We start from the raw sequence: 27,916 nt of genomic DNA, 5'->3' as shown, positions 1-27,916 counted from the left end.
TTTGCATTTTAATGAGAGAAATAAGTATTTGACCCCTTCTCAATCACAAAGATTTCTGGCTCCCAGGTGTCTTTTATACAGGTAACGAGCTGAGATTAGGAGCACACTCTTAAAGGGAGTGCTCCTAATCTCAGCTTGTTACCTGTATAAAAGATACCTGTCCACAAGCAATCAATCAGACTCCAAACTCTCCACCATGGCCAAGACCAAAGAGCTCTCCAAGGATGTCAGGGACAAGATTGTAGACCTACACAAGGCTGGAATGGGCTACACGACCATTGCCAAGCAGCTTGGTGAGAAGGTGACAACAGTTGGTGCAATTATTCGCAAATGGAAGAAACACAAAAGAACTGTCAATCTCCCTCGGCCTGGTGCTCCATGCAAGATCTCACCTCGTGGAGTTGCAATGATCATAAGAACGGTGAGGAATCAGCCTAGAACTACACTGGAGGATCTTGTCAATGATCAAGGCAGCTGGGACCATAGTCACCAAGAAAACAATTGGTAACACACTATGTCGTGAAGGACTGAAATCCTGCAGCGCCCGCAAGGTCCCCCTGCTCAAGAAAGCACATATACATGCCCGTCTGAAGTTTGCCAATGAACATCTGAATGATTCAGAGGACAACTGGGTGAAATTGTTGTGGTCAGGTGAGACCAAAATGGAGCTCTTTGGCATCAACTCAACTCGCCGTGTTTGGAGGAGGAGGAATGCTGCCTATGACCCCAAGAACACCATCCCCACCGTCAAACATGGAGGTGGAAACATTATGCTTTGGGGGTGTTTTTCTGCTGAAGGGACAGGACAACTTCACCGCATCAAAGGGACGATGGATGGGGCCATGTACCGTCAAATCTTGGGTGAGAGCCTCCTTCCCTCAGCCAGGGCATTGAAAATGGGTCGTGGATGGGTATTCCAGCATGACAATGACCCAAAACACACGGCCAAGGCAACAAAGGAGTGGCTCAAGAAGAAGCACATTAAGGTCCTGGGGTGGCCTAGCCAATCTCCAGACCTTAATCCCATAGAAAATCTGTGGAGGGAGCTGAAGGTTCGAGTTGCCAAACGTCAGCCTCGAAACCTTATGACTTGGAGAAGATCTGCAAAGAGGAGTGGGACAAAATCCCTCCTGAGATGTGTGCAAACCTGGTGGCCAACTACAAGAAACGTCTGACTTCTGTGATTGCCAACAAGGGTTTTGCCACCAAATACTAAGTCATGTTTTGCAGAGGGGTCAAATACGTATTTCCCTCATTAAAATGCAAATCAATTCATAACATTTTTGACATGCGTTTTTCTGGATTTTTTTGTTGTTATTCTGTCTCTCACTGTTCAAATAAACCTACCATTAAAATTATAGACTGATCATTTCTTTGTCAGTGGGCAAACGTACAAAATCAGCAGGGGATCAAATACTTTTTTCCCTCGCTGTAAGTATGCTGATGTTCCTGATGAGGATGCAAATATATGTCAGAAACATAATTAACAGGGTCTGTTTAACTGCCATATAAATGTAACATTTAAGTCCATCAATCAATTCTCTTTCTTGAGCAACAATTTGCAGCGAAATGTTTTCTGAGCAATTAAAGCCCTGACACAGTTTCAACTCCTCAAAGTGTCGGCAACAAGGCGATGCAAAATCAGTGCTTACTTCAGAGAAGTCTGAGAAGTCACAGCATTCCAGGGTTTGCCTTGCTTACACGGCTGCTGGCACACACTGAAGGACCATTGCTCATCGTAGTTATATTTGGGTTTGTTGGTGATAAAAAAGACCTTCCCTCACTATGTATTACTTTATTAATCACAATCCGCCAAAACGTGGCACAGCGGTTGTGTGTTTGTATATATATATGAAAACCCTAGATACGTATACACATACACAGAATCATATACACAGTATATTTACGAGTACGTGCATGACTCTGGCTTGAGGTGAAATTGAAAGCAATCTCTCTTGCTTTAGCACTCAGGAGATTGCACCCGCGGTGCATTACATGTCACCACCGCATCTCATAAGACCAGATGTTGCCGGGTGCACTCAAACAATTCTAGTCATTAATGGCGATGTTCAATAACGTAGGTAAGCGGGCAGGACGAAAACATTTTACAGTTCATTTGATTACTTCTCCGTTATTGTTGTTTTTCATCATGGCATGTTTCGGGATACATTCGTAATGTAATAATGGCAATCGAAAACGATGATAATAATTAAAAAACAATAATCAGTTCCCAGTGGCAACGATTGGCGGGGTGCGTTTCATTGTTATCGCTGCGCGAGGGTGAAAATCCACACGTTCCGTTTCCCACCTCGCCCAGCAGTGGGACAGTGGGTGCAGAGCGGACGGCGGGAGCGAGCGTAGCTATAACACAGCAAAGACAAAGATCCCCCGTAGAGACTTAACAGACTGTTGGAGCAAGTTCTGTTAGCGAGCACCAATAAAGGGCGGCACAGCACACGAGGGGGTGGGTGGCCAGCACCACGCCTGGCCGGCTTGGCCTTTCTTAGTGGCGATGTTTACACACCACACCAGGTACTCATTTGAGGCCGAGTCGATTAAGGCGAGGCCCAGGACCAGTCCAGACATTCGTCACTGGTATAGTCCGTGAGCGGGAAAACGAACTCGTGTCGCCAGGTTCGTAGCGCAGCGCACTAACCGCTAGACCACCACGACACGGCACGCACACGCACCCACGCGTACGAGCGTGCGAGTCACGGCGTCCAATGGCAGTGTTTGTGCAAGAGTGCACGCGCTAGCCCGTGACAACAACCTCCGATAAGCATGGTTAGCTATGCACAGTGAGAAAGAAGTTCAACACACATACATACAAAAAAACAACAAAACACAGCCCCACGGCATCCGCCGCCAAGCGTCCCCCCCTTGCCGCATCACCTCTCCGCATCACTGCGCCGGGCGGTGGTGTGCGTGGCGCTCGCAAAGAGGAGCTCACTTTTTCTTTCGGTAGAGCTTTTGGAATTCGCCTGTGTTGAGACGTGGCCGCGGTAGGTCGCCGAACATCTCCGTGCCGTCCGTCACGCTCATGGCCAGGGCCTTCATGCTGGCTCCGATCTGATCCAGGTCCGGCGCGTTCATCTGTGCGGGTTCACAGTGGGGTTAAGCTTTGGCTTTGGTGGAGAGTTGTGAAATATAAGCTGCTGCTGCTGCGTGGCAAGAAAAACAAACGGAGAGAGAGAGAGAGATGTCCTGCACCAAGTGGGAGAAGAAAATCTGAATTAGGCATGGAATGAGCTGAAGGAGGTTACTGGGCCGGTGGTGGTAACAGGCAATGAGCTGAAGGTGATCGAGAGAAAGATTATTTTGGAGAATACCAAGAGGAAACCTAAGAACGACAATGCTAGGCAACATTCAACAAGGATGTTTGGTCAGATGAAGAGGGCAGAAGAAAACAGCGGAACGTGATGGAGAGAATTATAATGCGGATCTGTCTACGGGCAGAGCACTCATTGAATGTGAGCTTCCGGGCTGATACTATGACTGCAAGTAGACACTTTGATTTTCCTCTCGTGGCTTAAATCCTCTGTGTGATTTTGTAGATTCAGTACAAGGTGAGGGAACAGCTAGAGCTCAGCTAATTTAGCTGATATTAAGGAATATTTTACCAACTTTGTTAATAATACTGCCACCTTGTGGCTAAATAAAAATACATAACAAGCTAACAGACCTGACGGAATTTATTTTTCTTTCCTATCTTGTAATCTCAGTCCGTGTTTACACCACTGCCTCCATAGACGTGTCCATTGAACTAACATATGGCATAAAATCAAGCCAAGTTACTTATTATGCAATGCAACAGTGCATGAAATATACACAGCGAAGAGATTCACTTTATTTAAATGCTGGTCCCTTGTCCCAGTGTCCCTTCTGGAGGGGGGCATGAGGGCAGATGCATGCCGATTAGCCCCAGGCATTACAGTCACGGAGCTCAATCACAGCCACTTCTCCACAGCGCATGCGTTAACACAAACGGACACACACCTCATTCGCTCTCCCAATCTTGTGTGTCACATGGCGCTGTAAGGCATGTCTTGGTCATCGAGAAACGTGCTCGAGTGTGATGTTCTCACCCTGGCCTCTTTGTCTGGGTCGTCCTGGTGCTTGCCCTTCTGCTGATGATGCTGCTGATGATGCTGCTGATGCTGCTGCTGCTGCTGGAAGTGCTGCTGATGCTGTACGTGCTGCTGATGCTGTACGTGCTGCTGATGCTCGATTTGCTCCTTGAAGCCCCAGACTGGCACTCGAACGGGCAGTGACTTTGCGTACTGGTGGCATCCGGCCCTGGGGTTAGTATCCTCACTCAAGCTGCCGTCTGTGCACACACAGAAAGGTTGGTGTTAAAACAAAGTATTCCCCTTATAGCCTCAATAGACTATGAAGGCTGGCATGACACAAGGGGATGGATGGCGATGCCAGCTCCAGGCTAGGACCGCTTTTGCCTACCAAGTACTGTTGTTTCCACATTATACCAGGTACTCATTGAAGGCTGAGTTGACCTAGGAGAGGCCTTGGACCGGTTCTCTTTGGCACAATTATATAGTTAACCGTGTTATTAACCGTGGCACACCGCTGGTGGTCGGCAAGGCCACAGCAAGCGGTCAGTGGAAATCATTGCAGATTTGATATTTTTCATAAAACGTACATTTTCATTCACGTTTGTACACGAACTTGTTTTTTTATTTACGATTGCCCGTGGTCCTTCAGTCCAGAAAGGTTGGGGGCACAGTACATGGGTGCACCACGGTGGTGAGATGTAAACTACCTCGCCTGGTATACAGGAGGTCGTGGGCTCGATCCCAACCCTGACGCATGCTGCTGCTGTATATTTGGAGTTTGCGTGTCTCTCTCTCGTCATCACGGTGGCTATGAGATGTAAACTACCTCGCCTGGTATACAGGAGGTCGTGGGCTCGATCCCAACCCTGACGCATGCTGCTGCTGTATATTTGGAGTTTGCATGTCTCTCTCTCATCATCACGGTGGCTATGAGATGTAAACTACCTCGCCTGGTATACAGGAGGTCGTGGGCTCGATCCCAACCCTGACGCATGCTGCTGCTGTATATTTGGAGTTTGCATGTTCTCCCCGTCGTCATGTGAATTTTTTTCCAGGTGCCCAGGTTTACCCAACCACATTTAGAAACGTGCGTTTATAGTTTTGGCTGATATAAATATCCACGTGATAAGCCACTCCGTTGAGCTATCATTTGTGGCCAGGTCGCTTCTGAAAACGAGCTGTATAGTTCAGTGGGCCTTACTTGGTAAGATTTTTTTTTTACTGGATGGAGTACACAAAATCCGTGATCTAATCCCATCTGTGAAGGAGGGCATTCCTGACATACAATACCCTGGAATCTACAAACTAAGTTGTACCTGCGGTAGCAGTTACATTCAGGAATAGAAACGACATGTCTTGGACCGTGTTCGCGAACATAAGGCAGATCTGAAACACGGCAGAACCAATACCTCTGCCGTAGCTGACCATTGTTATAACGCTGTGGGCTTGCATGAGTTTTTTCTGAGACCAAGGTACTCTGCAAACCTTCGGGCAACTATCAAAGGTTTATTCATGAAGCCATCCAGATATATAAACAGACATAACTTCAACCGAGAATATGGATACAAATTTAACAATCATTGGAAGGATGTTATTAACCAGGTAATGCCTTAACTGGTGGAGGTTGTTTCCATCCTACCTGCCGTTTACTAGTAGATGTTTTTTCTCCCCCCCCCCCCACGTGTCCCACACTCAGCTTCCCACTTGTAGCCCCGCCCACTTCCACCCCCAGCCTCACGTCATCTTCCACTAGCGCTCACGCAGCCCCCCCTACCCCCCTCTCTCTCCCGCCTTAGCTCCCACCTTTTCTTACCAATATAACCTCTTGCCACGGCAGCTCTATCGCCTACTTCAGCATTTTCTTGCTGTGGTTGTTCCACCTGATGAAGATTGCTTGTGTTGCGATCGAAACGTCGTGATTTGTTTGATTTTATTTCTACCTACGTGGCTTTACCGAAAGAACCAAAGAGTATGGATTCCTGCAGTCACGAAAGTTTCAAATCAAGATTGGATGGAGTAGTTGTCCTATCACCCGCAAGTGGGCAGGCATGGATTTGTGACTGAAAATCCTGCCAATGGGGGTTGTCTCCTTTGGATTTGCAGTGCCCCCTTGTGCTCACTGCCGTTCATTTCCCATATTGTGTTGAGTCCATGTGGTCAAAATAGGCATCTCCTGCAGTCAGGCTTTTTCTATTCGTGCACATGTCGTACTGCATAGTTTCACGTCACATCCCTGCAGCCACTAGAAATGTAAAAAAATAAAATCTTAAATCGAATTGTGACCCTGAATTCATGAAACCGTCAGGCTGCGAAAATTAATAATTCCACCTCTACTCCTGAGGCAGCAGATGGTTATACACATTCAATCATTTCCAATAGGGGGCACTGGAGACATAGTGAAGGCTTACATTCACGGGGTCACGGTAATTGTCTTTCTTAGGAGAACTCAAAACTACAGAAAAGCAATTGTAAGCCCTGTTGAAAAGATGCGAAACGCAGCCCCCTGAATGAATGGAATATTAAAGGATACAGAGGCAACGATGACACTGATTGGTTGAAGTCAAAATAGCGATTCACAAAATTTCCACTTTGCATTTCAATGCAGTCAAACTTTTATGACGGGCCATGCAAGTGATGATGACCTTGTTGTTTTCGTACCGTAGTCTCTGAATAATAAGACAAACTATTGTTCCCTGTATTATAAACAGTTGGGGGCGTGTCTTATACTGCAGAGAATATTTTGTCTTCCGGAAAATGTGTTTCAATCTATTTGTTCAGAATCATCTTTCCGAAGATGGTTCTCCATAGCAATAAATGACCACCTAGAAGAGAGGGGGATACCATCAGCTGTTCAGAATAATCTTCCAGAAGACATCAATCACCTCCCTATTGCAAAGCAGAACATTCACAACCACATTCCGGATGTCGGCTCTCCATAGAACCCGTACCGCTCTCGTGATGAAAAAAACAACTAAAAATTACCCTAAAACGTGGGGTGCGTATTATTTTCTTGAGCATCTTACGATCAAAGAATATGCTTGTTTCTATTTTGGTTAGAACTTTTATTTTTTTGAGGCCCATCACTTCCAAACGTTGGGGAGCAGCGGATGATAAGTATGTAAGCATACCTGTCAACTCCTTATCGGTGCCTACCTTACTACAGACCAATTCAGACTTTATTGGTCACCCCGTGCCCAATAAATCTCAACGTTCATCCGACACGGTCCCATCACAAGAATAGAGGTAAATTAGTATGGGTTGAAAGGTATGTTTATGTTGAATGTCTTTTGCATCGTACGTAGCCAACCGTGCTAATCGGATGCGGGGTAATTGGAAAGATGACACTGCTGCTGCGTTGGCATCGTTGTGCAAGCATAGTTAACAAAAACAGTCAGCACGTTTGACAATAAGAATGCGGCCTTAAAATAAAACGTAATAGGCGACGTTTCAGGTAACGGCTCTTGATCATAGCCCATTTATGTGCGATGAAGAAGGGAATTTGCCGGAGACATCACCTATCCTATATATTTCCTTTTAAGGGCACAGTGTTATTGATGAATGTGTTGATTTTTGTTTTAATAGTCGACGAGTTTGGGTATACGAGCTCATAAACACCTATATATGATCTACATTTAAAAGCACAATTATAAATTGAGGGCAACATGAAGGGAACAAAGATAAGTGTAAAGCAGTCTCATCTGAAGTTTACCGGAGTAACCTTGAAGCATAACTCTTTGTGTGAATAAGATTGACGGTTGAAGGTGTGGCGAGGCCTACACTCGCTGTAGGGATTGCGGTGAACGGTAATGAAGTCAAGAGCGCTTCTTAAGGGCAAGAATTTAAGTGGTGACAGAGAATTAATGTGTTTTTTTTATTAGGATTTTATGAAGCAACAACGTAGGCCCCATAACAATGCTTTAGGTGACAGAAAAACCGGGCGGGGACAAACTCGAGGCCCTCACACCCGACGTGATCGGTCTATATAAGACAGGGGAGATTAACCGCGGGTGTAGGCGTGGAGGGTATACATCTATCGCCTCTTTCACACAAAGGTATCACGTCGCGGAGCCAATGTGCTTTCATCTGGGGGGGAGGGAAGGGGTGGTAAGGGAAGAAGGGGGGGGGGGGGGTAGATTAATGTTGATTACAGAGATGAGAAAAGTGAGATGGTGAAGTGAGGATGGTGGGGAGGGAGTCTAGAAGATGTCGAGGTGCAAGTAAGCAAACGGATCGCACAAGTGGCCATGGGTATCGCTGATTAGCTTCAAAATGTAGCATCAAAGTGTTGATATATCTGGGAATTTTCGTTACTGGCTTGATATACGATACAGCCAAAGGCTGGTTCGAAGTAAAAACAAGCAGAACATTTCGTAGACAAATCAAGCATACCTCCCTAAAATACTGAAAAACACTTTATAGTGTTGTCTCTGCTAAAAGTGACATTGTGCAGAAGTACAATGCAAATGAAGTGGTGAATCCCTGATGCAGGTCCGGACTTAAGCCATAGGTTGCTAGCGGGACGGTGGTGGTGCAGATAACGTGGAAATTATCTCTTTCGGTCGTACAGCAGGATTCCACAGTGTTTGTATCTGCATGCGCGCGTGCATGGGACTTGTACGGCTGGTAGATATATGTTTAATAGAAACGTTCGCATACTGAATTATAGGTTAGGTAAGCAGACTTTTTTTTGTTTCTGGGCTGTGGGGAAGAAGAAAAAATAACAAGTGGAAATCGGTTTCCAAAACAGGGCTGGGCTCCTCCTAGGTCAACTCAGTTTACAACAGTACCCACCTCTCGGAAGACAACGGATGGCCAAGTGTTGCTGTGGCCTCACAGGAAAAACCTTGGCATTGTGGATGTTGATGACAGTACACTCCCCAAGCACACGTAACTACTTTTGTCAGTCCACCGCTGGATGAGTGACTCCCCCCATGCGGCGCGGGACGCGGGGGTTATTTCACCTACTTCACCACACTGTGCTAGTGCGGTTTGGCAAAGGCGGGGAGAATAGATGCGGGAGCATAGAAGTATGGGACAACAATTAATTTTGCTGTACTTTTCCAAGCAGTGAGGACAAATGGGGACTCTACTTCCAAATTCACAAGTAGCGACCGCATGCTTACCTTTATAACCATTCACCGCCATTCTTCATGCAAATAAAACGTATTCGCTGACGAGATGCTTACCATCAGTACTCTCCTCCTCTCCATCCGACTCAAAGAACGGTTCGCAGTCATTGATCGGCGAGTCTTCATCCATGACAAACAGACCTGTACACACACACACAGAAACCACCGTTAAACCGCTGACTAACGGAAACGCACGCGCACGCATGCACAGGCTATGGTCGAATGAGCGCAGACAAACATTCATCAGCTGAAATTATGGCTAGCTTTAGAGCCTGGCAAAAAATAAAACGAGAGTGGGCTTCCTCCCATGAAGGGCGAGTAAGAAAAGCATCGGGCCCCCATACCAGAGATTACATGTCCCCATGCATGCGCTAACTTTCGTCGTCAGCAACGCTCCACACGTTTGATTATCCGATATGTGAACAATTTGACGTGTGTACGTTTGGACTTGACGCGTGGATGTATCAAACATACGAAAGAAGTTCAACACACGCACATGCAAACCTCCCAACTTTATGGAGTCAGGCTGCAGTCAAGATCTTTTAAAGTGGGGGAAGCTTGAGGTGGAGCAGATAAAAAATTAGGTGGAGGAGTGGAGGCCTCGTCAGGACACAACACGGAGCCCCGACGTCGCGGGTATCCTCATCTCGACAATTGTTAAATAATTCGTCAAGATTAGAACTATACTTCTTAAGTTCGAATACCAAGTCCACAAAATTAATGACAGGTTCTGATTTTATTATCGATTAAAACTGTGATTTTTGTTACGAGCCACTTGATGTTTTGGGCCTTTGGGCCTGTGCTCAGAAACTAGTAAAATAAATGCTGGAATCATCAGCCTTGTTATTTAGGATTGCACAAAAAGCATAACATCGGCAGAGATGAAAATACAGAACCACTCATTCACATACTGATTCAAAGTGCGTTTATTCTGGAAAGATACATGAAAGGATCTGAACAAAGACAAAACACCATAAGAGGTTTTTGGGTTAGATCACGTAAATATATGTGTCGTTAAAACCCGCCATCACCCGACACAGTCAACTAGTAAGGGTTGTCATGTAAACAGAATCACAGTACTAGTGACGAATTGGCACAGTACTAGTGACGAATTGCCATGTTCTGTTTACATGACGACCTTTACTAGTTGGCCGTGTCGGGTGGTGGCGGGTTTTAACGACACATTTATATATTTACGCGATCTAACCCTAAAACCTCTATTATGGATGATATTGGTCGCGAAATCCGATGTGTTAAAAAGACGAACAATTACCCCTTGTTGGCATTTCCTGATGCAAGAGAAAAAAAAAGGACAAGTGACCAGAAAAAGCCAACATGCGCATTGATTTTCAAAACTCCACAAAGATATGGTATAGGACACAGGTATGGCATCAACCGTATTACACAACATCCTTTCTCTGCACTGTGCTGGAAGGGCTTCAGAGCGTTCTGGATGGGTTTTATATTCAGGAACACGCTTTACTTCCCCCAGCATCTCCATGCTGTCACGCGCTGTCCCTGCTCAAGTGCAGACTCAAGACCTCTCTTTTTTCCCCTCTGACAATGAACTACACTGCCTCTCTCTGTCCCCGTGATAAATATGCCAACTGTTCTGTACAGCGTCTTGAGATGTGATTACATTTTGGATGCTATATAGAGCCACGTTGTATTGTATTTTAATCGCCCAACCTCGCAGTATATTGAAAATGCCAAAGCCTGTTGGTGGGACTCAGAAGATGTTAAATTGGTGCAGTGTGCACTGCTAGAAAACACCGGTCCAAAATGCCCTCTGGTTGGTGTACTTGAAAGTCATTTTGTTTTTGTAAGAGTAAACATTTTCCTTCTCTTGCTTGCCAATTATTCATACACTAGCTTTACTACCCGGCTTCGCCCGGGACTTGGATTCTTGTCTTGGATTAATACACGGCCTACGTGGAGGGTTGGGGGGGGGTACGTGACGTCATCAGGCACACAGCGTGACGCTTCCGCATGCGGGTGACATCACAGATGCGACGTCACCGCTCACTTGCCGTGCAAAATATTATATCCATTATTGCGCCCCCCCCCCCTCCAAATACAAAAGTCTATTTTTAGACTTTTTGCATTGTGTACAGTCTGGAAACTACCCATATGCCAAATTTCAAGTTTGTTGCATGTTGGGAAGTATGCTAAACATTTTGAACAGACACACATTCACAAATTTCCCTTTTATATATATAAAACAAACAATGAGGCAGACCGACCCCTTCATGGTGCCATGGTGTAATGGTTTCGCACACTGAACTTATCTCCTGGCAATTGCGCAACTTTCTGAATCCTCCCTCGCGCCTCCATCTATCCAGCTGTGTAAATGGCTACACCACAGTGAGTGGATCGGTAGTTCACGTGTGGTGGGGTAAAGAGTGGATTCTCCCACATATTCCAAGACGTTTGGCCACCGTGGAAGAGTAGGCCAAAAATACCCTCTGGAGTTGCTCTCTATAAACTCCCTCTAGGTGGAGGCCCTTCCGCCAGCAGTGGCGTGAGCGAGCAGTTCCAGAGCTGTGAATTTTTGCATTTTGGCTGGGTCACCATTGAAAAAGAGCCCACGAACTCAATGGGCCTCACCCGACAAACTGACACATCGTGGATTTTACCATTGATGGCAATTAAAGATTCTCCAAGCACTCCAAGTCATGGGATTGAAGTATGCCCCGACCACCACACCCAGTCAATATCACATGCGTCCACGGTTTTCCCGAGCCACATGGATTGTGTGGGAACTGGCGCTATGGCAGCAATCCAAAATTAACAAACGTGAATGCTGCGAGTGCCACTGGTTATTGCCTACGATTGGACAAGCCATCTGCTGTGATTTAAACGTCTGCCACATAAAGCTGGAGCACTCCCGGACATCCTCCCAACACACCCTGTCCTGCCCTGAACTTTTATAAACGTGCTCCGGGTAATATTTCATCGCTCTGTATAAAGTGTCAACCACTTATAAATCTTATTTAAAAGTACCCAATGTAAATATTACTCGACGATTTTAATTCAGGTTGGCTTTATGTTTCTGTAACCCCGGACTTTTTACTCGTGAATGTACATCAAATTTTACGACTATCACTGTTACAATAGCAAGTCCGCCGAATATCGCACACACCAGCAAAACCATGATCAGCCAGCAATAAAATACACGTACAACATAAAATATGAACGTAGCACTTATAAAGATAGAGCAAACTCTTTTATATCTAGCATGTGAGCACTGCCACTCAGTATTGCTACGGTAGTGTTAGTCACCGGAATATAATTAGAATTTTTACGTTAAAAAGGCCTCTGCAATAATCACGCAGATTCATTGTATATTTAAAAACTGTAAACACGTATTAAAAGCATAATTGGCATATCCATGGGACAGGTGATGCACGGTGAAACGAGGTGACGTATACCCCCGAGTGAGCGTTGTAGCAGCAAGGGTTGGTGGATCAGGGAGGTACGTGAAACTCCCAAACCCCCTGGGATGCAAGATGGCCAGAAGATGGATGCACAGCAAGTAGGCTTGTCAATCTGTTTGTGTGGAACTTTGAGTATTAACCCCCCTTGCATTAATGCGTTTTCTCCAGGTGCTTCAGCTTCTGTCTACAATCAACATTCCTTACAAAACAATTGGTGAAACATCCCAAACCAGAACCCTCCGGGACAAGAGTTGTGCGCCTCTGTAAGTCTTTCCTGAAAACGGAAATGGCATGAGTACTGATGTTACGTGCCTTAAAGCAGCATATCTAGTTAAACATTATTTACGCTCAATGAACGTTCAAGCAAATAGATGTGACAATGTAGGCATCGTAGATGTTTTTTTTTTATGGGTGACCACCTTCAGAAGTCACTTTGTTCACAAATCTATAACTGCCTCCTGGTGTTTATATTACAAATGAAAAAGTTTTCCCAAGAGAAGCCACTGAGCACAACACACAAAAGAACCTCTTTAAAATGTATGTTCTATAGCATGTACAAATATAGTCTCTGGACAGACATCTGTTCGAATCTTAATTAAACACCAAAAGAGTGAGCTTAGTTGCATTTGATTGTTTGTTAAGCTTTCCTTCACCCAGGCGGTTGCCTCTTTCATAACCGGCAGGGGGTGTAGTTTCCAATAACCTATCGACCCTATATACCCATCACCTAGTAAGGAGAAAAGAGCGACACTTCTCCATGTTATGACGACGCAGCGCTAAGAATGTCACGGTTTTGAGTTATGACGATAACGCTCCTGTTTAAAGCTTCAATTGCGAGATTTCAACTCCCTCGCCTGGTATAGAGGTCGTGTGTTCGATCCCGACCCTGACCGTTGTACATCTCGAGTTTGCACGTTCTCCCCGTGGTCGCGTGACATTTTCTCTAGGCCCTCCCGTTTTTTTCCCTCCACATTTAGAATCGTGCATTTCGAGTATTTGGCTGCTATAAGTTTCCACATAAGCCACTTCGTTTTGCCATCATTTGTGGCCAGGTCGCTTCTGAAAAAAAGATATATAGCTCAGTGGGCCTTACCTGGTAAAATACAAAATTGTTGTGTTTTTTTTACATCATCGTTATTTTTTTATTACTTCCGCAGGTTTATATAGGAGCAGCATTTGCATTGCCACAAAGTGAAACTATTGTGTTGCATAAAGGCCGCTAGTGTGAATACTATAGTGTGGCAAAATGGGGCTTTTGCTATAGACTGCAGGCTGACACTCTACTGGCGCTGCCACTAAAGCATGTGCATCCTCTGAGCACATCACTCTCCTCTAATCGAGCCCCTGCAGACCAAACCGTGCTCTCGAAAAACAAGAAAAAGTGACTCAAATCCAAAGATCAACATTGACGTAATGTACCTTTTGAGATGCAGGCAACAAGCCAGCATCTCAATAGGTACTTACATCAGTTTTGTGATCAGTTTTCCCGACAGCGACATCTCTGCTTCGTTTCATACCATGACCCAGATGTTTATTATGCAACAGGTGTGCACCGTGAAGCCGACTATCATTGCCACACTAGTTTTTTTTTTTACAAGGGCAGGGGGGGATAAGGCGTCACACCTGCACACAAGTCACCACAACACCAGGTGCTGCTGCTGGTAATCAGTGGATTTCTCAATTTGCATTTTGTCCTTTTGTGGAGTTGGCACGGCAAGTTACAAGACAGAACTGTTAACGAGGCCTCCCCTCTTGCCTAAACAGTGCACAGCAGCCCCGGTGCAACCTAGGCAGAGCATCTGTCTCACCGTGAAAACACTGCTGTCCGTCAATGACAAGAGTAGCTCTTGATGAAAAGTCAACAGCCGTCATTCTGTGGGGGAATTGGCCCTGCCGTATGTGGAATTTCCACCACGGGCTCAAAATTAACAAGTGAAAATGGGCGCTGCCCTATCTTTTACAAAACAAACACTTTTGACGACACACTCAGTTGCGTGACCAGGCATCTAATCAGTCCTACCATAGATTATTCACACGTCATAGGTTACATCGACCAGAAGTAATGCAGAAACAAGATACACAGTTGAAGATAATGCCTGTGTTTTTCAAATCTAAATGGCAGTTATTCTCCTGTCACTAATCTGCTGAACAAACTGAATTTCGCAAGGTGAGAATTTGTGTGTTCAAGATAAAAACACATTATTGTCAACATTGGGCACCATTCAAGCTCGCAGGAACATTGGCTCATTTACCACATCATAAATGTTTATGTCACTCACAGGCAATGGCTCATTCCTTATCGAAAGGCCTGGTCTACCATTGTGACCCCTGTCAGTTGGTAACCTGTGGCCCTGATTCAGTCTAGACTCTAGGTTCATCGCAGAAATGCTCTTTATAAACTTATAAAGTAATCAATAAATGTATAATGCGTGTTCCACTGCTGTGCCAATTTTCTGACACCGAATTTCTTCGCCTCGTGAACTTCAGAATGTAAAGAGAGTCATCCAACTACAATGCACCATACATCAAACCACAGTGCACAATACACTGGTGGCGTGACACCATTCATCACTGCCCAAGCTCTATTTCAGCTCATGAGGATTGGCTGATAGGTGTCGGGTTATCTGGCCGCCGATTAGTTGAGGGCAGATCCTGTAAACAACCCGGGGTTGAGTGGATTGCTCATTCGACGGGTTCACGGGGGTGCGTGTGGAGTGCACGGCAAGGTCACCGTGATATATGTGCGCACGTAGGCCTGGATGTCGTTGCCCGCTGGCGGTGGAGAAATTACGCTGTGGGCTCTTGGCAGCTGCTCGGGCTATTAAGGTCCATGCTCTCACTTAACTCTTTCAATGGCTCCCCCTCCCCCCCGAGCCTCGATATTCAGCAACAGGGACATGACCCACGGTAGGGAGGGGGAATCCAATAGACTGGTCAGTGCGGACAGAGGGCTTTACATGAGGATGCAGTTTAGAAGGTTAAACTGTGAGGACAGGAAGCCGCATTATCAGCATCAGTTACCTCTAAATCAGTTCTGGAATAGCAACCTTCAGGCCACATAGGTGGATCAAGGCGAGTTTGATTTTTTTCGTCAAACCCACAGACTATTCTGTAAGCTTAAAATAAAGCCGATATGTAAAGCAATGCCATCTTCATTACAACATTCTTTTGAATGTCCCCATTGCTCTCATTCCATTGATTCAGCCAAGCTGACATAATACATGTGAGCCTTCTTTGGAAGAAAAAAAACAATTGATTTATGTTGCATTGCTTCTGAACAAGAATGTGCAATCTTTGTACCCCTGTTGCTCTCACCCCGTATACACATTAATAACATTGTTTATAATAAAAAAAAACTGCATCTGTATGAGAGACTTGCTTTTATAGGGATCAATGTCTGACGTTATGCGGTGCTATTGGCATAACTGAGTAAAGTACACACAGTTCATATTTTGGACTTGGTTTCCAAGTCCCACAAATGTCAGCACAGGCAAGCTGTGCCGATTCACAACCAAAAATGACTGCGATTCGCAGATTTTAAGATCACGAGTATATTGGATTTCTGCTGTGTTTGAAACAATCTACAATATCACTGCCTTTACCGAGTTCGTAGTAGTCAGTTCTGCTATAATGACGCGTGTTGTTTTCATAATGTGAAATGGACATAACACGATTAATGTATTAGGGAACACATTTTTAACAACGCGGATGCGAATTTGAATATAATACGACTGTGTGAAAAGAACTACGTCGCGCGAGTAGAAGTGGTTGTGCGGCTGCCTCGGCATAGCATCACACGAGGTGGAATGCTGCTGGATGCTTCTAGATGCTACCCACGTGCCTCGCTATTTGTTCAGACTGCACACGCATCACTCACGTGATCTAAGACTGTGCTTTAACCTATCTTATTTATTATAACACGACTTTACCCATAACGCGGTGTTCTTCTGGAACTTAACTACCACGTCATGGGAAAACAAGACTGTACTAAGCCACAACATCTACAATGTTAAGATAGGGTCAATAGACATCAAGTGCCCCGGTGTTTTTTTGTTTTTTGAACTTGAGATGAGCCCAATGTTGCATCAGATGCTTCAGGGTGTGAAACACTTGGCGTCCATCAAAACAGGAAGCACGGTGGCTCCACAGCACAATGTGGGAACTCCACTGTAGTCACGGTTAGGCATTTGCGCTGTCTACCTTCGTATCTGCCATGCACATGGAGGCTGAAGACAGAGACAAGCTGTGGATCTGCTTCCACCACACAACAACGTGCGCATCGGATAAGCGAATGCAGACCACAGTACGTCTTACTGTATATAACCGCCCAAGTCAGTGCAACCTTTCCACACGATGTTTACATGAACCTAGTAGGCGGTGTTAAAAAAAAGTGTGTGTTTTTAAACCCTCAAAGGAAAACAGTCGACCGGTTGGCTTGATTTATAATTTTCACATGGCTCTGCAATCGACAAAAGCAGCGTCGATGACAGCTCTCCTCCAGCCTTAACAAAATGCTCATGTGAAAGCCCTCGCTGTTTAGAAGGCACACCCATTGCTTCCTTGCCATCTGTCAAAAACTGAGAATGGTCAGGATGCGGTGGTACCAGTAACGTGAAAAAAAAGACAATTGTGAAAGTCAACACGCCATGTGTTTATGGCACCCAAATGGCTTACCAACACAGGTCAGCCTGATGGCTCTGTTGCTAACCATTCCTCCCCACATACACCCAAAAACTTCCAAGTAATTCAATCCATACTATATTATTTCTCAAGTGACATAAGAGGCCCACTGAAAGGTCTACCCCTATGCCGTACCCATAAACAGCATTGTGCATAAATAGCATCGATTGAAAATGTCCTACGTTAGCAACATGTCAAAACAAACCAGTGTCACTATGCACACAAACTAACGTTACAATATTTGCTTCCCACTGACGGTCTACAGCCAGTTGTTGCAATTCAGCATGGCCATGGCAGGAAAGGATAAATCAAATAGTTTTTTTCCCCCCCTAAAAGTCAAAATGATAACGTATCCATGTCCCCTCGTTTGCCATGTAGTTGGGATATCACGAGCGTCAACACACCACCGCGCTGGGCAGCGGTGGCTATACCCATCGTCTATAATTATCATCCAGCACTGTGGAGGCAGCAGCTAGGGTTGGTGGTCCGCCACGCTAACGTCCGTGAAACTCCCCTTCCCGTGGACACCCGGGTGCCGTAACCCTGGCTTGCCAGCAGCAGGCAGTGCAGCAAGTGTGCACACAATTTCCATTCGTCCCATCTGCGTGTTCCCCAAACCTGGCATGCGTGGGTTATCTCCGTGTTTTCACCCCAAAAGCATGAACGCTCATTAATTGCACGGCGTCGTGTGATGCAGTTGCGTTAATTATGCAATATATATAAAAAAAATACATTATTATTAACATATAGATTGTGTTCAGCTTCACCACAGTGAATCAGGTATGAGTGTGCGCGCTTAGACCAAACATCCTGTGCCTACTTGAGAGCTCAGTGGCACACACGATAAAATTATCACAGTAGGGAACTGCATTGCTACTATAATTACTCATATCTACATAGGAACAATGTTCACATTTTGTGATTTGGGCTATCAATTGCCTCACACTGGCTTCCTCTTGCAAATGGTGTTAAAATAGTTCACCTGCTCTGCACTTCACAACTAAACCACTTTCTTTCCTGGAAAAATTACATTGTGTTCGTCTTAAAAAACACTCCAACACGACGACAAACATAAATTCATGGCTCTTTACAAACCCGGCTCCAGCGGCCAATGCACCAAACACGAGGCTTCTCAACCGCATAACCATACAGCAAACGGCTTTGCAGCGTACATAAGTCCGCAGTGCCGCTCGCATTAAAAACTGCGACACGGCCGTGGGAAGTGGTGCTGTGTCGTTTGGCAATAACAGAGGCCTGTGGTTACAATGTCATCACGAGTCATCCACGCAGGCAAGCGGCTTGGGATTCCTCGGAGGAGCCAGCAGAGTTGAGCAACAGGTTACACATTGACTCGGCTTGCTGAGCTGCAACAGGCTCAGCGAGTGGGGGCGCGGGAGCCAGCCCCCATCCAAGGATGCTGCTACGCAGAGGCAACCAATCGCATTGATCCACTGCTACACACCCCCTGTTCGGAGGGAGAGAGCAAGAGAAGGGTGGGTGGTTGGTGCTTGTTTTTGTTAAAAAAGAGGGCTTGTTTGTTCTAAAAAAAGGTCTTGAAGCAGTGGCATATGGCTCCCTATGGTCACTGTTACGTTGCAATTATGGCTTTATTTTTTTGGTGATTTCGAAAACGTTTTTTGATTTGGACATGTTTGTTTTGTTGTAGTACGGAGTTAGACTGATGGCCTTAATCTAAGTTTTCTTGTGATTGTTGTTGTTGTTTGACTTGCATCCCACTGGGATTTTTTGCACACAGCGTTGGCGTACGGTGCTTTTTTCAGGATTATTTTGCCGTTTTTTTTCATGGATTTTCTGTTTGCGCAGTCACATAGTAACTTTAAGATGTTTTTCTTGTTCGTGTTTTTGTTTTTTTTGTTTGTTGTGGTTGCACCCGATTCAAGAGCCGAATGGCTCACAGGGCTATACTAAAATAAATAAAACTGAACTGAAAACAATTAGCTGCCCTGGTGGCTGCACAAAATATTTGGCGGATTCCTGCACTCTGACGGATAAATCTGGCACAGATGACGGCGAAACCAGGGTGTGTGTTTTTAATCAAGCAGTGCGAAAATCGGGAGGGCTTGCGTATTTTTTCCCCCCATTTTCAATGCTGACAGCCAGACTGGTAAATTAGAAATTTCACTGACGGGAGTGAATTTGATTACACGGACACTTGAGACTTGTGCGTAGTATAACAACCAGCTCAACGTTTGAAATATGAAGGAATACTATACTCGATTGATATTTTAATCAACTACAATGAACAGAGCTTACATCTGATATGGCTGCATAATGCACATGGATCGTGAGTGCCACATTTGATAATGAAATTGGTGGAATGTTTTACATTGATGTAATATATTTTCTTGTTTATTACTAGAATTGTGCGATAGACAATTTAAAAAAAATTCCGTCTTAGGATGTTTAAACATTGTGCCGTATTAAGAGATATTAAGTGGGCACTCAATTGTTTTAAAATGTGAGAATAGCTTCTCGCCACACCCGTTCCACGATTGGTATGCACAACCACGGGGTTCATACCAATCCTGAAATTATGTGGGTGTCAATTTCCTTCTTCACGTGCGATACATTGAACTATAAACACTACAAATTGCTTGTGCCACATTCCTATAATAGCCACCACCTGTGTTCTACAGGACGTTTTATTTGTGTGGTTGATGCGTTTGTATTTCACTTTCCAATGACCTCTAAAGCAAGTTCAATTTTGATTAAAACTAGAGATTAAATTATGTTGAAGCCGTGCCTGGATATTTTTTGGTGCACCTATGAATCCACTTCCAACCTACTGTCCAATATATTACAATAATATCTAAGTTAATAAAATACATGAAACCAACATTGTTGCAGCACTATGAAGTCCGCTCAGAATAGCAATTTTACATCCGCTTCAATTCAACAGCAAATATCACAGGATCCAGTACATATGTTACTCGAGTATTTATTTTCACTTTCTACAGCATAACATTGCAAGGCAATACTATTTTATGAAAATGTAATCTCAACAAACATGTTTTTCCTCCTCGAATGCCAATATTATGGCATCTTAATTCTACATGCAATGCACTCCAAACGTACAGTTCTGTGATAATATCATGGTATGGATCGAGTCCTTTTTGCTCTCGATGGCAGTCATCGACCCTCATTCTTTCGACTAAAAAACCCAACCACTTCGATGCTTCTGTGAATGCTTCTTCAGGGGTTGAAACGACGCCTGCAATCTGCACCAGGTGCTATGTCTGGATGATGTTCCAGACTTCCTAGAAGCCACATTCCATCAGTGTGGCTCACTGTGAGCCTGGGATTCATGGTAGCAATGTGCACATTCACAACGCAAACAAGTCCACTCAACTATGAATAGTTCTTACAAAAAGGGCTTTTAGTGTACTCCTACAAGGAATATGTAAACCCACTGCCAAACATGCCTGGACATCCATGAGTTCGAGTACATATGTGGGTCTGTCCGCTCATACAATGGTGCGTCTCCACAGCGCCTCTTTCCTACTTAAACGTAAGAAAACGCATATACCCCAGCGAACGTCAAAACACGTTCACTCACTCTGTGGTCTGGTCTCCATCCAGGCATCGTAAATCAGAGCAATTCAAGATCTGGAGTGCAGTCAGGATGCAAGCTGGAGAGAACCCAGAGGTGGGTTTTGTAACTACCAAACGCTTTCAAGCTATATGCCATTGGGCCAAACTTGAAATGAACTATACATTTAGTCTATAGTCATAGCAGCAAAACTATTACACAGAAAATTAAGTTTTGTCATTGAATGTGAAAAGCTTTACGGACTGTGCATTGGAACAAGTTCATCTTGACAGAGATGGAATCTCAGGTGACAAGTGTTTACCCAGCACCTTTCTTTTAAAAACACCGGTGTTGTTGTATTCCCCCACACACATTCTGAAATTGGTGCAGACTCACCCCCAGGCGAGCCAAGTCACACTGGAACAACCATTGATTTTGCAGCTACTCAAGTGCCACGTGCTGCACTTCAACAGCTGTTTTAAGTTGCCACATTTATGCACGCACCCCTCTGTGCCTTGTCCTGAGGAAATTTTTTTAAAACCCACAGCGTTATTTTGGGATCCGGAAACCAAAGGCTCACCAAGGTATATGCAAAGTAATTTGTTTAATATACTACAGTCTGTTTTCCTATAACACGTGTTTTCACAACGTGAATCGGATATAATGCGATGGAATGTATTAGGGTACACATTTTTTTATAACGTGGATGCGAATTAGATAGAACGTGATCGAGTGAACGGAACTACGTCGTGCGAGCAGGAGTAAGTGGTTGTACGGCTGCCTCGAAGGAATATCACACACTGCGGAATGCTGCTGGATGCTTCAAGATGCTTCCCACGCGCCTCAGTCTTTGTTCAGCCTGCATACGCATCTCACGTGTTATCGCGGACTGTGCTTTACCCTATGATTTATTATAACGCGATTTTTCCATCAGGAAATCAACGTCAGCAAGTCCGACAATAGAGGATAGCATATCATAACAAGGGGGGGGGGGGTGTAATGGCCAGCATCATGCTCAGCCACCACAGACCAACAAAAAAACCCACTCAGTACTAATTTTAAACCGAGTCGCATAAGAGGTGCCTGATTCAAGGGGTCTGATACCAATTGTCACTGGTGTAATGCACGGTTATGAACAGAACCCCGCGTTGATGAGACAGTACCGCAGTGTACTGCATTATTAACCACCACAGTAAGACCACGCAAAACCACGCGAGCAACCTGTTATTCATCACATTAACAGGTGTCAAATCAGGCGAGTGTCAATTGAGATTCGTTAGCGTAGGTTAATGTGTTGCGCTGGCTCTAAAGACATATTGCAAAATAAATATCCAATTCCTTTAACGGTAGATTACAAAAGGCTCCGCGCGCTCGCACCTGGGAAGGTGTAAACGTCTCGGTAATCCACACACCTGGCCCAAGAGCCACGGGAGCGCTCGACTGAGCAGCACCCAGGCCTGAACCCTCCTTACTAGGGCACGTGATGATGCATCGGTTCACAAACTAAAAATCGCTGTGTGCTCACGGTACATGCATAAAATCGGGCAGGTAAGAATGATTTTAAAATTTCATACAAATAAAAATTATTACGTTACATTTAGGCTCACGGAGCAATATTAAAACCGTACACAAAATAAACGAGACATTAAAATGGCATGACAAAAAAAACAGACGAAAATTACGAACAAACTGTGACCGAATCTACACAATAGAATCGCTGGGTGTGTTAATCGTTACGTGCCAAAGCCTCCTTTTCTAACCGGTAGGAAGAGGAGGTGTGACCCTGTGGCAATCACACAGAAACCGCACCATGATCAGCAACCACGGTATCCGGTTAACCAAACAAGTCACAAGGCCGGGGGGCCAAGAGTCAGCAGATATCTAAGGTTACGTACACACAATGCAAGCTCGCAAGACTCACAACTTTATTTTGCATCCATTTACAGCTGACGTCAGCACTGGCGCAGATGGAAAATCATACCAAGGAAACTAAAAAACACAAAGCTCTTGGTGTCTGCAGGGCCTCGGTGTTGAACACTGGGTTTACAATGAAGCGAAAAGCTTGGGTGTGTACAATCGCATCATCAAACATGGGAGTTAAGTTTCTCAATGTGTGCAAGTTACGTCGTGCAACGCTCACTGCACAAGCTTGTTTCGTGTACATTTGTGCTAATTTCGCACTTAAGATTCAGTCACGGACTGACACCAGTGTAAAAAGACGTGTGCACACATTCGAGACGTATAAAAGCAAGAAAACAGCTGCTGTTTCTGTTTATGAAATCAATTTAAAACATAATTGGCACCATATTTTTGTCTAGGACTTGTACGATTTATTTTCCAAATCATCAGACTTTCACAAATAACAGTCCAGTACATCTCAATAGTGCCATCTGTGCCCAGGCAAAAAGCTACAAAGAGCATAATTTCAGCCTGGCATGGGCCATCCACAATGACCTTCAACAAGCCTGTGTTGCTCCACATTTAGTGTCATCTTCAGATATGCAATATAACCAACCATTTGTGATCTGTTTTGGCATTGTTGTCAATGACCGCATTTCAACATCTTCCAATGTTTTACATTAGAGTTCACGAGCTGACAATGTTGTGGCCCTAACACCCAAAGATGTGCATTGCATGTACAAAAGCTCTCAGCCTTATATAGACCACATGCTCAAAAGAACTCGATGTATGGCCATTTTGTTGTGTAAACAGCCAACTCAGAATGCAGCAGCAGTGAATCAAAGACAACTGTAGGACTCATCAGTCCAGTAGACTGCAATGTTTCACTGCTGCCATATGATTCTGGCAGGCCCATACATGAAGAGGACTTACTTTTACACTATGGGGACCCCATTAACGTAGCTAAAGGCAAGAATAGCGCAAATCTGTAAATCATGAGAAAACCCATCACAACAGAAAGTGAAGACCGAAAATCAAGTAGATTTAACAAAACACGAAGATGTGCAGTGTGTACAACAGGCTTATCGAGACCAACAGCTCAAAAGAACTGAATGTATGGTCATTTTTTTCTGCTGTAATGGGGTTTTATTGTTATTTACGGATTTGATTAATTGCCCTGGCCCTGTAATCCAACAAAGGAACGAGCCCAAACATCCGGATCATATTACAACCATATTTAACTGTACCCTAGTTTTTACAGAGAATGAATAGGCATGCACTTTCTACAGCAAGACATACTGCTCGGATATTGTAGAAAAAAAGTTCCGTAAAAATGTACATGACATATGCATATGTAAGTTTAACGCACGTTCATGTATGAAGTATTCTCTTTATATGCTTCCTGATATAGTCAAAGCATGTTTATGTGCAGGGCTCATGTTTTAAATGGCCAATAATTATATTTTTGGACATTAAATGTCATCAGTAATTACACAATGAATACACGTGTAGTGGAGTAAGAAGGTGTGTTGTGGAAACTGTGCGATTGCATGATCACACGGACAGTGTGGGTTTATCTGGGGTCAGCCTATGGAGAAGGCGTAAACAGTGTGGGTCGTTTCGATTTAAAGCTATCGTGACTGCAAGGATTCATCTTCTTTGGTTCTTTCGGTAAAGTCACGTTGAATGAGAATAAAATAATAAAATAAAACAATACAATTCTCACGTTTCGGCCACAACACAAGTGGCCACAACACAAGTGGCCTTCTTCACCTGAAGAAGGCCACTTGTGTTGTGGCCGGAACGTCGTGAGAATTTTATTGTTTTATTTTATTATTTTATTTTCATTCTACGCGACTTTACCGAAAGAACCAAAGAAGAGTGTGGGTCGTGTTAGGACAGCCAGGTGCAAAGGCTGGGATGATGAGGTAACGGTTGGGCCAATTAAGCCAGAGGATCAGCAACGGCGGTGATTGGCTGTGGCTGTTGTCAAGGGCGAGGAGGCGTCGGGATGTCTGGAGAAAGGCAGGTGTTTGAGGACGCGAAGCGTGCCGAGGCACGTTGGCCAATTAATTAGCGATAATGAGAATGGGGATAAATTTGGGGGAGACACAGAGAGACAGAGGTTGGTTGGAGTTGGGAGCTGGACGATGAAGACGCAGAGTTAGGAACGGAGTAGAAGCAGAGTCTAGAAGCAGAGTCTAGAAACAGAGTTCGGAACAGAGTTGGAGACAGAGTGAGAAACGGAGTTGGAATAGCGTTAGCGGAGCTGAAGACGCTGTGTGCGAAGACGCTGTGTGCGAGTTGCTGAACGGAGACTCGCTGTGTGGTGAAGACGCTGTGTGGGGAGAAGTGAAGTGATAGTGGGGAGACAAAGGTGGCGAGCGAGACGGGCGGAGCACGGCGAGCGAGCCGTGGTGACCAGGATACTGTGGAGTGTGGAGGACATGTTGAATGATGTAAATAAAGCGGTGTTCGAAGAAAGACAGAAGTTGTCCGCGTAAAGTCAAACACTACACACGTAATGAGACTTGATTCGGATGTTTTTGTTTAGATTACAAGATGCAAGGAAATTCTGCAATTAGAAAATAACCAAAGCCATAGTAAATTAATGACACTACATTTAGACTGAAGTCCCAATACAATTAAATGTAATAATAAATGCATTGAAAGTGTTTTATCTGTGTAGAGGTGCATATTGGCATAACATCAAATAAAGAAAGGATACTGAATTTCAATAATCCATACTGATATGGGGGACCACAATTTTAGGTGTATCTTGTAATTTTATTGTTTGTTGAGGTTGAACCCAAATCAAGAGCCGAATGGCTCACAGGATAAATCCTAATAAGTTAAACTGAAAAAAAACTGAAACTAGATTCTGTAATCGGCAGCACGCAGCAGAGGTAAGTTCCGTAATCCGGGAAAAAAAATGTGAGCACCAGGGCGGTGTGCCACGGATTACAGGAGGAATTAGCCACGTGACTCTGTCAAGCAGTGACACATGTGTGGATTACAGGAAAAGCGCAGCACATGACACGTGGCTAACTTAATCTGCGATACATTTGCGGATAGTTACAATTTTAGTTTAAAGACCCAAATTAAGCAAATCAGCCTCATGGGTGGACAAACAGACCAAATACCCTCCAACGGGGGCTCTCTTGAGCCGTCTCTAGCAGCAACGGTACGAGCAAGCCAGTGCAGGGCTGCACCTTAACCTTCTTACTAAATACGTGACAAAAATTGGCTCAACATCCCAAGCAGAAGACTCGTGAGAAAACTCTCAATACTCACTGAGGATTTCCTGGGTGAATGTTTACATTTAATTGTGGTTTCATCATCTAGGACATATTAATTGTTTAGTTCAGGTTAATAAGTATTCTGGAATGAGATCTGCAGTTGTGTGTCTATAAGGGCTGCAGGTTATCGTAAACATCCAGAGCCCTAACCAGTGTGCAATACATACCAACAACAAACCAGAAAAGGCATTAAAATAGAAAATCAATTAAACTAAGTGACTCATGCCCGTGTATGGAGAGAAAAACAATATTACGGTGGCATTTGCGTGTACAAGTGAGCACGCACCTTTTGCAATGGAACCGAGTACACGTACAAAATATAAAACAAACATACAACAGACCCACAATGAAAGTTCTAGTCCTTGTGCCGTAAAGGGAAAGGCAACATAAATAGTAAACTGAGACACCACAAATATCGCAAGGACATACATTTCATCACTATGACAACTTAAAGTCTACCCCCCCTCCCGAAGCACCTAGAGATTCCTAGCAGGTTTTTTTTCTTCCCCAGGCATCATCACAGAGTGGTAGAACCTGGCCCAGAGGCGTTGCTTTAAGCGTAACGCTTTGGCTAAATACGGTTTCTGCACATAGGGATTGACATTTGGGATGCCACAGGAATGTGCGACGCCAATGCAGCACACATGTGCATCACACTGCAGCATAACAAGCCCACGGTGCCCGCAGCAAGGGGGCTGTATTTTTTTTGCGGAAGCAGAAAAAAGTGAAATTTTGACGAGCTTCACGCATGGGCCAGTGTTATGACTGGCTGCTGCTCGTAGCCACGCGATCATTTCCGTTACTTGCACCGCCAAAGCGACCTACGCAGGAGTGAACCACAAGTTAATTTTCGCGCATTTACAAAGTAAATTCGATGCGAGGCCGTTATGAGATAGCTTTAAGTGTTTTACTATTATTATTTAACATTGTCGAGTGACATTTTGTAGAAACATGCCGATTTGCAGTGGTCGAAATGGACATTTGGAAGCCCCTGTATGAAACCTCTTTCGCCCACACTCACTGCTGTTTCCCCTCAAGACACCAGTTGTAGATTTGTGTTAAAACGTTCTGAAATGGGGCCGGTATACATGGTTAGTGCTGTGCGAAAGTTCCAGTCCGGCATTCTGTCGTATATTATGGCCACATGGCCACCAACTGGCCTATTTCAAATTCCCCATAAACTGCTGCGACTATTTTTGGTGCCTTATGTTGTTCGTCAAGTGGAGAGGACTACCACTAGCTAAAGACTACAGGTGGGAATGAGCACCGCCCACTGCACTGATGATCGTTGGTTTAGTTTGACTTTTGACCCACCTATTGTTCGAGGATGGCCCTTGCCCCGAGCTCTAGGAGTGTCAACTGTGATTCGTTTAACAGTGCCATCATAACCTGCTGAGAGAAAGTCACTTAAAAACACAGTCTGGAACTGACACGTGCTGGAGGTGATGGGCAGGGCTCGGTGGGAGTGGATTGTCGGGGTTTCCTGTCTTCAGGAGGCTGGATGTGGGTGTGTGGAAACCATTTTTAAAGGGACACCCAAGTAATCGACCACGAAAAAATAAAATCGATTACTCCTCTTCGCAGACGACTCGTCACGGCTCGAAAGCAGGCTACATTGCTTTGTTTAAGCAAAGTTTTTTGAGAAAACGGACTATAAATAATTATATGTTCTATCTGTGACTCACCAAACCCATCCCATACTTATTTTAATTCACTGTAAGGTAATTTAGAGACTTTCAACCTGTGTGATGGTATTTTTTTCAAAGGTGCAAAGCAATATAACATCTGTTGCTGTAAAATGTGATAGCTAACTCGAACCATTTTGATTCCAGTTGTAAAAATGACTACTCTA

At 44.5% G+C, this 27,916-nt stretch overlaps 1 protein-coding gene across 4 annotated transcripts in view; it reads right to left on the bottom strand.

Moving 5' to 3' along the window:
• AKT1S1 (AKT1 substrate 1) overlaps positions 1-27,916 on the bottom strand; it is a 72,905-nt gene that overhangs the window by 8,674 nt on the left and 36,315 nt on the right. For 3 of the 4 annotated variants that reach the window (XM_076065266.1, XM_076065267.1, XM_032948781.2), the window contains 3 exons: positions 9,257-9,340; positions 4,086-4,327; positions 2,951-3,093 (listed from right to left, as the gene is read on the bottom strand). In XM_076065266.1, coding sequence (XP_075921381.1) covers positions 2,951-3,093; positions 4,086-4,327; positions 9,257-9,340 — 469 coding nt within the window. Of the gene's footprint in view, positions 1-2,892; positions 3,094-4,085; positions 4,328-9,256; positions 9,341-27,916 lie in introns of all 4 variants that reach the window. The other variant, XR_012941146.1, reaches the window with a different exon arrangement.

Source organism: Petromyzon marinus, chromosome 7, assembly GCF_048934315.1.
Source record: "Petromyzon marinus isolate PM22_M1 ecotype Great Lakes invasive population chromosome 7, UKy_Petmar_22M1.pri1.0, whole genome shotgun sequence".
NCBI lineage: Eukaryota > Metazoa > Chordata > Hyperoartia > Petromyzontiformes > Petromyzontidae > Petromyzon > Petromyzon marinus.
Note: the sequence above shows the minus strand (reverse complement) of the source record. Positions and strands in the feature narration are given on the sequence as shown.